Here is a 13,288-nt window from a genome sequence, read left to right on the forward strand (position 1 = left end):
ACAGGACCAATTTTATTTTTAGAGTATTTTTCTTTGATGGTCCAGGGATGCCAAGAACTGTTGCATATGGGTTACTGTCACCGAGTACCATCAATTGTCTGTCTACAGGGAGGGTTTTAACAGCCATGGCAGCTACCACACACGAGACACTAGTTCATTACTATGCAAACCATTCGTTATCTGCAATCTCTGCCAGCAGTGGTATCACTGGGGAAAACCTTGTTTTGGCATCCATCAAGGAAAAGCCCTAGAAGTCCCTGTATTACACATGCAGAGACGCAACTAAACTTACTTCATCAGAGGACCTTGAAAAACAAACATTGCAGGACTGAAAAATATGCAGAGTAAGAAACTTATTTTCCAACTGTTACTCTACAATGATGCAAAACACCATTAATCAAACTCTGCTTTCTTACAGGGCTCTAAATCCAAAGCAGCATAGCACCTGTGAAAAGCTACCTTTGCATCTGCAAAGATTAACAACCCTCCAGAAACTCAACTGCAGGAAAACTTAGGGAAGAAGTGGGTCAGCATCAAGCTGATAGAAAAAAGGAGGAACACTATGCTTAATTTAAAATCTGGGTGTGTTCTTTGAGGAATGGTTTTGGGGCATTTGTGCTTATTGTTTGTTTGTTTTAAAGAACCTACAAACAACAACCATCTCATTTTGCATTTAGTGTCAGCCTACAAAGGCTTTTTAGGAAAGCCAACTTGCAACTATGTCCCTTCTGCTATCTTCATAAACATATTGCTGTTTTATTCATTTTTTGTTGAATTGCAGCTTCGCAAAGCACTGTAACTGTTGGCTCAGGTACAGTAAAGTCATGTACAGAAAGTTCTATGAAGCATCATTAGAAGCAAACAAATAGGTAACAATTTACCTGTCACTAGTTAGAACAAAATAGATTTCATTTTTTCCAGTTGAAAATGCATTTATTAAAAACATCTGTACTGTCCATGTGATGTGAAAACTACCCTTCCTTTTTAAGTTCTTTAAAACCAAGTGTTCAAGTTCAGCAGTTCTCAATTTCCTTCTATTTTCCTAAAGATCTAAGACACTGATGAAGTAGTTCTACTTTGGCGAGAAAAAGGATTATTACTATTAAACCTGCTATGAAAACAGTTAAGTGATGACAGATTTCTCTTAACTGGCACCAGCTACTCTAAGGCTACATGGGTCTCTTGAGGCACAAAGATCATCTACTTGATTTTTAAAATGTATACTACAATGATTCTGAAGACTTGTGGTATCTCTTGTGCATAACCATGAGCTGACAAATTTGAATTCACTAGATACCTACTGCTCAAAGCCAGTTTCTGCTAAATAGCACCTGGGCAGCCAAAGAGAGGAACAGGCTTTTGAAAGTTGTGCTTGCAAGGAAACACCTGCTGGAATTACAGACTAGAGCTTCTCAAGCCACTCCATTTACAGTGACATCCTTTTTCTCCCCCAAGTGACAAGCTGCACAAATTGAAATGGGTGCTTCCAAATCAGCATCAGAAAACCTAAACTGGCTGCAAACTTTTAAATGTGTAATTACCTACTTCAAATATTTTCAATTCTAGATTATTAAATGTTACCCAAATCTTATTAATATACTACGAGAAGAAATTTGTAATATGTGTAGATGAGTATCTTTTGCACACCTGATGACTGACAAAATCCTGTACCAGCAGACAGCATTAAGTTTTCAGTCACTGGCATAATTTTCTGCTCATCGCTGCTTCCATCACCTGTTGAATGATGTTCATCACTTTCTTCCTTATCAGATGAGGAAGAAGAAGTGACAACCACCTTCTTTTTTGACACTTTCTTTTTTAAGTTACTTTTTTTACTTTCTTTCATTGACCCCCTTTTAATCTTTTTCTTACTGTCTTCATAAGACTCCTCATCAGAAGAGGACAGGGAGTCGTTTTGTTCTTTCTTGGTAATTTTCTTTTTGTGACTTATTTTTTTCTTTTCTTTAGTTTCAGTTTGGTTTTTACTCCGCACAGCATCTTCAGAAGAACTCTCCTCTTTCAGGGCAGATTTCTCAGCATCAGAGGATAAATCAATCTGCACTCTTTTAGATACTCTCTCTCTCAAATTCCTCCTTTTCTTTTCTTTAAACACTGGTTCATTTTTAGTTTTGTCATTTTCAGAAGAATTGCAACTTCCTTTCTCTAGAGATGACTTTTCAACATCAGAAGAAGAATCATCTTGTTCTTTCTTGTAACTTTTCTTTTTCAATTTTTCAGATTTCTTCACTTTGCTTTCTGATCCTTTTTTATTCTTGAATCTGTCTTTTGAAGAATCAAAATCATGCTCTTTCTTTACAGATTTCTCAGTACCCTCTGAAGAAGAACCTTCCTGTGCCTTTTTCTTTTTCAAATCCTTGCTCTTCTTAACATCAGTTAGCTTTACACCTTTAGGACTACTCTCCTCTTTCTCCAGTAAAGACTTCTCAACATCAGAAGACTCATCATGCTTTCCCTTTACAGTTTTTTCTTTCAAGTCTCTGTTCATCCTTTCCTTGGCAGCTGATCCCTTACCAGTTTTTTTATCTTTAGAAGAATGATTAATCTCCTTCTCCGGGGAAGACTTTTCAGCATCATCATCTTCAGAAGATTTCTCTCTCTGTTTCTTCAAATTTACCTTTCTCTTACTACTTACTTTTTTCCTCTGCTCTTCTTCAGAGGAATCATAACTATCTTCTTTTCGTGAGTATTTTTTCTTGGCTTTTTTTGCAGACTCAATTTTACTCAGTATTTTTATTTCTTTTTCTAACTCAGAATCATAGTTTGAAGAATCTGAATAGTTTTGTCGTTTCTTTTTAGCAGTAGCAGAATTTTTTGCTGATTTGCCTCTTTTAGCATCTAAATCTGAACCAGAACTGGAACTTTTTCTTTTTCGTTTTCCGTTTTCATCCTTTACTGGTTGATTCTTTAGAAAATTTAAAGTGTTCTGATCATTTGTTGGTGCTTCACTATTGCTATCAATATCTGAAGAACTGTGACTCATCATAGCTACTTCTTTAAGAACAGCTGGCATCTCATCAGAATCCGAGCTATGGTCTAATACATATGGCTTTTTTGATTTAGAAAGTTTATTAGGGCTAGGACCATCAACAGTACTGTCAGACGAATTTCTTTTATCATTTTTCCTCCTTGGTTGTTCTGATGAGTTTCTCTTACGTTTTTCATTAGACGTGTCATTGCTATCTTCTTCTGAATTTGATGTTAAAGGACTGATGTCTGTTTGGCGCCTCAGAGGCGTGGTCTTCACACGCGGTGATCTCCTGAGATCAGATTCCTCTACAAGTGAGACAGTTTCGTTTTCTACGGAAGGTTCACTGCCAGCATTATGATTCTGTTTTACAGAATCAGAGTTTTCTGCTCTAGGTATTACATCAACATCCTTACTTCCCTTTTCTAGATTGCTGTCTTGATCTTCAGCTTTAACTGTAGACTCTGAAAGGGAAACAGGAGTCAATTTTACAATCAATTCTTTTGTTCCTTTAGCTGATAATTTTAACTTAGTACCACCTTTGCTATCTTTCACAGGAGTGTTCAGTTTTGTATTTGAATTTAGAGTCTCATTATCTGTTCCTGTATTTCCATTGTCTTGCTCATCTGATGTAATCTGAATCTCCATAGCAGATTCTAGAGTCTCAAAAATATCTTCAGGAACAGATGAGGGAATGGATACTATATCCATGTCTAAAGCCTCTGTACTATTAGGTTCATACTGAGGTTCGTCATTTCTGCCGGACCTTTTATCTTCACCAGAAGTACGCTTGTTATCCGTTTGTTCCATTGTTGGAACACTTTGGTCCATGGGCTCACCGTCAGGCTGTTCAGATACAACTTTCTTCTGTGTCTTTACAGTGTCATCCTCTTTTAATGCCACATGTTCCTTTCCTTCATCTTTGTTCACCTCATTTTTTTCTGATCTAACATCAGGCTTTTTCTCTTTGGTATTTTTGTCTTTCATTTTAACATTCAAAGCTTGTATCTCCAGGTTCAGACCTTCTTCTAGTGCCAGATGAGCTTTTTTCATGTCACTCAACACAGATTTAAAAGCTTTTAGCTGACAAAGTTGCACAGTTGGGCTTATTTCTACATTTTCTGCAGCATTTTTCAAAAAGCTTACAAAGCTGGAATTCAGATTTGCTGTAGTTTCAACCAGCTTTTTTGTTTTCTTAAGCAAGTCTTTTGGCACCATTAGTGCTTTATAAGAATATGTTAGTGAACCTGAATATGAATCGTCTAATTTTTTTTCTTCCCCATTACAATTTGAATTATTTCTCTTTGGAGAAAACTTGACTGTATGGTCATATATTTTACTTTTTTCACTTTCAACTTTGATCTTTTTTTTGTTTTGTTGCAGTAACTGTTCTAAATTTTCAAAGACACTGTCACATGCAGTGACCAAGTCCAGCAAAGGCTCTGGATGGCAAATATAGCAGTGCCACTGGTTATTTTCATCCAGTATAGTCGATAGCTCCTTTCGACCCAGGTTGCGCAAAATGCACTTTTTACAGAAGGCGTTATGGCAAAAGTCACAGCAAATCAAATTTCCACCTTCAGCACACCACCTGAAATGAGACAAAAGAAATATAAGAGCCTTATCTCTATATCAACAAGGTGACAAATTCGAGAAGTTTACATATTTGTCACTATTTGATAAAGAATTTGCATTTTAAAAATTCAGGTGATAAACAAGTATTAATTAATTGAAAACATTACTAAAAGCATGACCGAAAAGCACTCAATTGAGAATTGCAAAGTCAGAAAATTACAGTATTAGATTAACAGTTCACAAAGCTGAAATGGTCAGTAATATCCAAACACAATTTCAGCATCAATTTTAAATAAGAGAAAAAGTTAATTGAAATTTTCTTTTCTATGTTTCTTCTGAGAATTAAAAAAGAATAATAATAATAATGCTTTCTTTTATTTTACAGCAAAATTAATTAGCTTAAGTCTTTCTAGCCTTAACTAATATTACAACTGCAGCTGCATATGAAAATAAAATATATGGGTTTTGATCTATGTCTAGATTGCATAGTGTTTGATGAAGACCTGAAAAGCATCTGAAAAGTAAGCTCATAGGCATCACAGACTTCACAATTTGACTGGATTACACATTTAGATATTTGACATAAGGACAGAGACATACTTCAATATTTCAAAAGTGGGAGATGCATCTGGAAAAGTAAGTTTCTGTGGCTTGCAAGGTTTAGAATGCCAGATTCTTCCCTACCTTTCAAGTATTTGTAAGGTGATGTCTTACAAGTCTTTGCTATTGGATGTCCTTACAAAATATTTTTATGTTAATTACTAAAATAACAATCAAATATTTACAAAATCCCTGGGGTTGAGCATTTCTTGGTGAGAAACAATTGTTAATTAACCGCTTATGTACTGGTTTTTACCTGTCAGTAATTTCATTATTGCAAGAAAAAAAACCAAACCAATCCAGAAGAACTGTAGGTGTTACTTCAGTTTTTGTACACTTACCTACACTGTTCATCCATTCCATCTGAATCACGGCTAATGTCATCGCTCATGTAGTACTTGTAGCAAGTCTGTAAAGAAAGAGACAGGACAAGGAATTTTTTTATTAAATCTCAACTGGACTTCAGTAATTCATACATTTTCAGCGTGTATTAGAAGCAAGCCATTAAAAGCGGCAGCTGCAAGGTCTTCAGCATTCTAACCCTTTTATATTTGCGGTTATCTAAAAAACATCTTCCATACACACAATAGGTCCTAAACCATGACTTCTTATTTAGATGGCTCAAGGTTTATTTAAAAATTAAATAGGCTTTTGTTTGATGGCTGCATATTTGCATATTTTAGAACATCAGCTGAATGTTTCTCTTCAAATCTGTAGGATTTTTTAATGTATTTCCTACGTAAATCAACACCGTATCTTCCCCGATGCAAATTTTCAGCTGTACGCTCCTTATGTTAGCAATCGATCCCATATGGCTTTAAATAAAAAGGTCTTCGGTATTTGTCCTGATGTTAACATCCAAGACTTCAATTCTCTGATGCAAACTAAGCACTTTTATTGAAAAATTGGTAATAGTAAGAAAGAAATACACACAACTCAGCTTGTAGTAGCAGTAGCTTCAGTTGCTGAATTCTTTAAACCAAATTTTGAAGGTGTGGGGTTTTTTTTCCAGTTGCTAGTAAAGAAAGTTCTCCCAGACTTGAAGCCCTATTTTGAATAGGGATTAATACAAGCTCTTGGCTAAATTCTGTCCTTTTACCCAGTGAATTCAGAATCCAGAAGAGGCTTCAGCTCCTGAATTTAAAATGATGACGCCACTTTATCTGGAGCAGATAAACTGTTTAACTAAACTAAACCTGTTAACTAAACTAAATCAACAATAACAAAAAGAAACAAACAGTAAAAGATGATGTTTAGACACTTGACACAACATTTATAGTCAAAGGAAAACAGCTTCTAAGTCTGGGACTGTATACCTAAGCAAGAGAAAAAGAAGAAAAGAACTAGACACAGGAAAATGTCAGACATGGGGTATGCAGATCAGGGACTTTCATTCCTCTCTCACATTAATGTGAGGCCATGTTCAGTTAAGTAAAGATACAGAAAATTTACGGGAAACAACATGTGATGTAATTATCTAGCAGAGCTCACAGTCAAGAGCTGCTATTGAACCCAACACCCTAAACAAGTTTCAAAAATGAACCAGATAACTTGCATGCATCGCAAGAACATGTACAGCTGCATGTTAAGGATTTTCACGGCTCGGAGCAAGAGTTAGGATTCCAGCGAAGATTGAAAACAGTCGCCTTGTAAGCCAATTTTTCTAAAGCACATTTCATAAAAGAAACAAGCCAGAATGAATGGAAGAAATGAGCCAGAATATTAGACTAGATGGACATGTCTGAGATAGTACGTCAGCTGAATATGTAACATTAATTGGGAATTGGGGGAGAAGCAGAAGGAAGAGAAGGGGAATGCTAAATGTGCATCGTAACACAGATCTGTATCTCTCTCTGTTTAGAGATACCTTTATAAATACAGAATCTCTACAACTGTAGAGATATGCAAGAGAGATATCTATATATATGTCTTTGAAAATTAAAAGACGTCTCCAAAACGGGAGGTAGGGATGTTTCCTTCCTCCGCTGTTCCCCACCTCTTCCCATTGCAGGCAACTTAGGGCCTAACTGAAGCCACCATGAAACCATGTAGCTGAAGACCCAGGTGCTGGTTTTGGGCTATGGACTAGACCATCATTACAGAGGCTGCACAAATTAAAACAGGCCAGGAGCTGTACACAAGCAAAACCGAGATGGCTTAAAAGCTACTTTTCCGCTTCTTATTTTGACGTTGTTTTACATACAATGCTGTACCAGGAGACCCAGAATTGCATCTGCTCTTATAATACATTATCAGTAGGCAGAAATTTCAGATAGATCATTTAACATTAAAAAAATTAACTAAAATTATGGCCTTGAAAACTGTGAAAATAAATTACAATGAAACCACAATGACTTTAACTAGGGTGTGAGAAATCAGGAATATAAATTTGTAAGCTGTATTTGCCTTTTTGTTTTCTGCTTTTATTTTCCTTAATTGTAACAGTTAATGACTGAAAAGTTTATTGGCTAATAAACAAGAACTACTCCCACAATAATCCCACCCAAATCAACTAATATGACATTTCAAACAAAAACAAACAGTACAAACTGTAGAACTGTTTACCACATACCTTACAAATAAGAACTTTCAGTGTAGGATGTCTATAGATTGAATCCTTTTGAAAATGGTTCACCTGTTGCCCACAAGCTGTACAGCTTACAATTCCATGTAGTCCTTCCTCTATAGAGAGGATTATAAACCACACATTAATTGTTTTCATTTTTTTTTTTTTAAAGAAATCTGTATATACCTATTTCATTGTCTTACAGTATTTTGGCCTGTTAGGTTTTTCATATGCCTTTATTACTTTACCACCCAGCATTACAGAAATCTTTCTGTAACCGCTCGCCATCTAAAGACTGAAAGAATTTTCCTGTAACTTCTATACTCCACTTGGGGCCAAGATACAATTTTTTTGCTTTGAGAGATTTAATTTGGATTAACTGGTCACTTCATGAGAACACACCGAAATAAGAGTCATCACTAAACTCTTTCAAAGCAGCCCTGATATTCTGTACAACCTTCTTCATTTAATCTGTGAATTAGAATGGTATTTTATGAACATGTTTGTATTATTTCTTTCACATACAGTTTTAGTTTCTCAAAGAAAAATATGGGAGACCATTACAGAAGATGCATGAAATATTTTATAATCGTGCCCAAAAAATCTTTTTTTCACTTTTTGTTCTTCTTGATGGTGGGTTTTCGTTATTTGTTTGGGTTTTTTTGAAACTACAATTTTGCTATAATACATATGTTCTCACCATCTTGCTGATTGCTCCCACAGTTTGTGTACCACACTGCTGCTGTATCTCCATTTGGTCAAGAAAGTGTTTCTTTAATGTCAATCCCCCAATTCACGTTGAAAGGCGGTCAACTTGGGGTTGGGAGGCTCGCTATTAGCTGGCTGTTAAACTGACTAACAAATATTATGAGACCGTTGTTTTTAACAGCAATTATGCTTTCAAGAAAAAGGAAAATAATTTGTGAAAGCTCATGCATTCAGTTCATACACTTTCAAAAACCTAATTTAGGGTCAAGTAAATAGAGGTTCGATATGGGATCACTTAACTGTGACCTGTCCTTTGCTGTCATGTTCAGTAAATAGTATAAGGAAATTAACTCACATGGTTAACAATTATTATAGCCTGAGTACAGACTATATATTTTTAAAATTATTTTTTATTTTAAATAATCACTACCACAGAATTAGAACCAAGTACCAACACCACAATGTTAAGGAACTGAATGAACATTTTCAAGACACAATACAAGCTACTAGCAATTTGCTACTGAAGCACAATCTCAATAGCTTACAGGCCAGTAAGAAAAACTAATACAGCCTTACAATTCAGTAAAAATAGCAGGTCTGAAATTTTGAATACAAGATTAATTGTTTTCACCTTCAATGCATGCATGATTGCACGTACTGCACAGCTCATTGACTTGCAAAGCACTTATGACCTCAAAAACAGTTCAAACACCTGCTGGTAAACCTCGAATAAACGCATCCATCCTATCATGCTACTTGGAAAAGAATACCACATTCTATTGTACCAAGCAGCACAGAAGCCTACCCAGGCTTTGTCAAACATCACAGGCCTTAAATGGGTATAAGAATCGCAGAGGGTAACGGCCAACCGAAGGAGAACAAGCTATTCACTGTCAAGTCCCAAGCCACTTCCCCCTTCTCTACAACTTTAAGGGGAAGCACTACTGCCTCCTTCCTAAAATCTGCAAGTTGGCACCAGAAATAAAAAGGGTAATTTATGAGGCAAACCTTTGTAAAGCATGTTACTACTACAAATGATGATAATCCAAAGAAATGAAGCAACTACTAATTCATTAATACCGAAAAAACACTTACTTAAAAAACATTCCTAACTACGAGTTTATTAGGAAAAATACAACCATAACCATTCTGCAGACACAAAACATAAAGACTGACACAATGCCTCTCACAGTCTTGGATAAGAGCATTTGGATGCTAGAAAGGCAAGAGTTCTATTGCTACCACTATTTCTAATATAAACAGGACATATAACTCCTAATGAAAATGCAAAGATGCACTCTGCAAACAACAAGATAGACTTTTTTTATTTTGTTACTATTTACTTTCACTGTCCATAGAATTCAGGATCTCAAGTAGTTGGAACTACACACTTTACCTGCTCAACCAGTAATGCTTAACTTTATATGTGCACAGGCTAGACACCTCAATCTAGTAGCAAGAGAAAGGTAAGTAGCATTTCATGTAAACTACACTTGCTGTAAGCAAGTGTAGAATAAATGGATCTGCACTACCTCTTCCACGCATGACACAAAATAAAACTGTTTTGATACATTCCTAATCCAGCTGCTCTTGAGGTAGACTGCAGTCATGTCCCTGACCTGGCTACCTTTCCTGGTCTGAAAACGGGAACAATGCAGGAGAAGGCACTACCTATTCCATTTCCCTGAAAGTTGACAGGAGCTTAACACATGTACTGGAGAGCTTTAAAATGAAGCCAAAATCATCAGTAGTGCCACAGATATAGCTGAGTGTGCCCTGGATAAAGGTATGACTTAAAGAAACTCTTGATGCCCCTTCCAGAACTATTCTCTTATGTCAGGCACCAGTATATGAGTAACCAGTCCAGACACACAAGGGAAGGCCTGCAAATTCTCCAGGGATGGGGAAAAAAAAAAAAAAAAAGGCTGGAAGGGCAGGTCACATGAATTGTCATGGGGATGTAGACACAGACCACTGAGTTCAAGCAGAAAAGTCCTATCTTGTTAACACTATACCACTGTAGATTTCTGTTGGACGTCCTGTAAAATTGTTATAAACACAAATGGAAAAAACATTCCTATAGGCTGAATAGGACATCTTGCATGAATAGAATGGAACTGACTTTCAAAGATTAATAATTTAGAGAAAACGTCAATGCTCAAAATGTGATTAAAATCATGCATGAGCCGATATGTATGCACAAGCACATTTCCCGTTTTAATAAATGTTTTAAATTGTATTTACCTCCACGCTTTTTGGGAGCTTCAGGTTTCATTTTAACAGTATTTCTGCTTCTAAATTCAGGCCCTTTAAAATCATCTTTGTCTTCATTCAGCACTGGCTCAGGCTGTACAACCACTGTACCTAGAATAATTTTATTTAGAAATTGGAAACCATTACACATCCAAATGAAGTGCAAAAGTCCTGTTTAAATAAAATGTGGTGGTGTGCTCCCCCCACCCCCTGCACCAGCAATAACCACTAGTGGGGGTCATGATGATTACATCCAGCTTAAGTTGGACTTCGGGGAGATGCACGGCAACACCATGACCAAGGGCTGTCTGGAGCAGTGACTCAGACATCTTGCTGGTACACAAATATGCAAGTTTAAGTCAATCATCTTACTCCACAAATAGGGGACAGCCCAGAGCCCCTTGAGCTCTCCTGAAACAACAGCGGGCTGCACGCCAGGATCTCCCCTTGAGTAGGGATGCCTCTCAAGGTTACTCCTCGAGCTTGAGAGATCCCTTGCTGCAACAAGATCCTCAGTAAGCGACTAACAGCATGCTAAACTTTCAAATCTTAGCTAAGAGATAGAAAGGATTGATTGCGCATATCTAATCCTTTAAACATAAACCGCTGACCAAGTCTGGGACCTGGACTGGATCCAGCTGCACCTAGACTCCCCTCCGAGAAGGAGTTTAGAAAGCAAGGGGGTCCTTTCTGAACCTCATGACCCAATGGGAGTCATGTCTCCCTGACAGTTTTCTCTGACCCTGTCCTGTACGCAGTAGATAATCCAGCGTACTTTGCCATCGAACCTTCTTAAACCACCGCTGCATTCACTATCAGACTTTGTTAAATTGCTGGTTTTTATCAGTAAACATACTGTTGCTTCTGTCTGGTGAGTGAAGTGCATCACTATCTGCAACAAATTGGCATAGTCAGCAGGATGGCAAGTAGCATCACCGATTATTTACGGAGGCACAGAGTGAATCCTAGTCCCAGCTTCTCAGGACCATAGGCTCCTGACAATCGGTGTAACTGGGAAGACCTTGGAAGAGCACCTAATTATGGAGGAATGTGTTAGCCTTAGGCATTCGCAGAGCCCTGTCAGAAACTGAGGCAACAGTGAAAGCGAGAAGCATGTATCAACTCCTCTAGCGCCAGTCCCTAGAAAAAGAGACAACCCCTTCCTCCCCCTTAGGGAAGAATTACAGGGCATGATGCCAAAAAACAAGTAGTGTCCAGAAGGCAACTGGGCCTGCCTGTCTGGAAAGTGGAGGCTTACCAGTGGATAAATATGATGGCCCATACATTTTAATTCCAGTTAGTCCTCATGGACAATTGCTGAAGTTTTAAATAGATATGGGAGCACAAATTTCAATACTAACACAACAAGATGCTGAGAACCTGGGCGTACCATCTGGACAGCGAAGAGTTAAGATTACCAGTGTGAACAGTGTTGTGTGTCAAACTGCCAAAGTCAAATTATGGCTCCTGGGTGAGAAACACATGTGGTATGCTCGCTTTGCAATTAAAGAACATCATGAAAATACTTCAGGTTTCGATGTTGTAAACGGGCAAACCTGGTGCCTGCCAAATGGCAGTGTGGTTCTTCGGCTCAAACATCAATTCCAATCCTGGTAGAAATAGGGAAGCTAGAGTGCGTGTACTTCGCGCAGCCCCTGCACTCCCCGATTCAAGAATTACTAACATACCACAATATCAGATTTCTGCAGAGGCACAAAAATAGAATTTCTGAAGTCATAGCTGATTTGGAGAAATGACAAATTATCTCCATAACCCACTCCCTGTATAACTCACCAGTCTGGCCAGTTCAGAAACTGGACAGGAATTGGCATTTAACAATTGATTATTAGCGCCTAAATGCTAATACAGCCCCACTGACGGCTGCTGTACCGAACATGGCAAATCTCACAGCTACTTTGCAAGCAGCTGCGCACCCGTGGATGGCCACGCTAGATGTAGAAGGTATGTTCTTTATGGTTCCCTTGAAGGAGGAGGATAAAGAAAAGTTTGCTTTCACTCAGGAGGGAATACAATATACCTTTAACAGACTCCCACAGGGGTATAAACATTCACCACAAATGCTCATGCCGCACTTGCTGAACTTCTACAGACAGTCTCACTCCCTCAAGATGTGAAACCATAGCAATAGATAGATGATATTTGGATTGGAAGAACCTCCTGTGAGATGGTGGGGGAAGCGGCAGTGGCAGTATGGCAAGCACTAAATAAAGCAGAAACTGAGATTCCACCCAGAAAATGTCAGGGACCAAGTAAAGCTTTTAGGTACTTGGTGGATAGTGGGCCGTGCAGTGATTCCTCCAGCTACCTTAAGAAAAACTGAAGAGCTGCAAATGCCCCAATCAAGGACATAGTAACAACAATTAATGGGAACTTTAGGATATTGGAGGAAGTGTGTAACTTGATTTTCTATCTTTTCCCATCCATTACACTCACTCTTACAGAAAGGCAAACCCTGGGAGTGGAAATTAGAGCATAAAGAGGCAGTCAAAACTGAACTGAAGAATTAAAAACCTATCAGTCACTGTGACCAGTACACCCCTGCGACCCTATTATAGGCAAATGGGGTTTCGCTGAACACG

General features: G+C 37.8%; 1 protein-coding gene across 1 annotated transcript in view; it reads right to left on the minus strand.

Moving 5' to 3' along the window:
* ATRX (ATRX chromatin remodeler) overlaps positions 1-13,288 on the minus strand; it is a gene marked incomplete at its 5' end in the record, with an annotated part of 79,599 nt that overhangs the window by 53,565 nt on the left and 12,746 nt on the right. Inside the window, 4 exons of the mRNA XM_082004168.1 lie at positions 1,648-4,577; positions 5,503-5,570; positions 7,734-7,843; positions 10,680-10,799. Coding sequence (XP_081860294.1) covers positions 1,648-4,577; positions 5,503-5,570; positions 7,734-7,843; positions 10,680-10,799 — 3,228 coding nt within the window. The remainder of the gene's footprint in view (positions 1-1,647; positions 4,578-5,502; positions 5,571-7,733; positions 7,844-10,679; positions 10,800-13,288) is intronic.

This window comes from Phaethon aethereus (genome assembly GCF_964289735.1).
Source record: "Phaethon aethereus genome assembly, chromosome: 10".
In the NCBI taxonomy this organism is placed as follows: Eukaryota; Metazoa; Chordata; class Aves; order Phaethontiformes; family Phaethontidae; genus Phaethon; species Phaethon aethereus.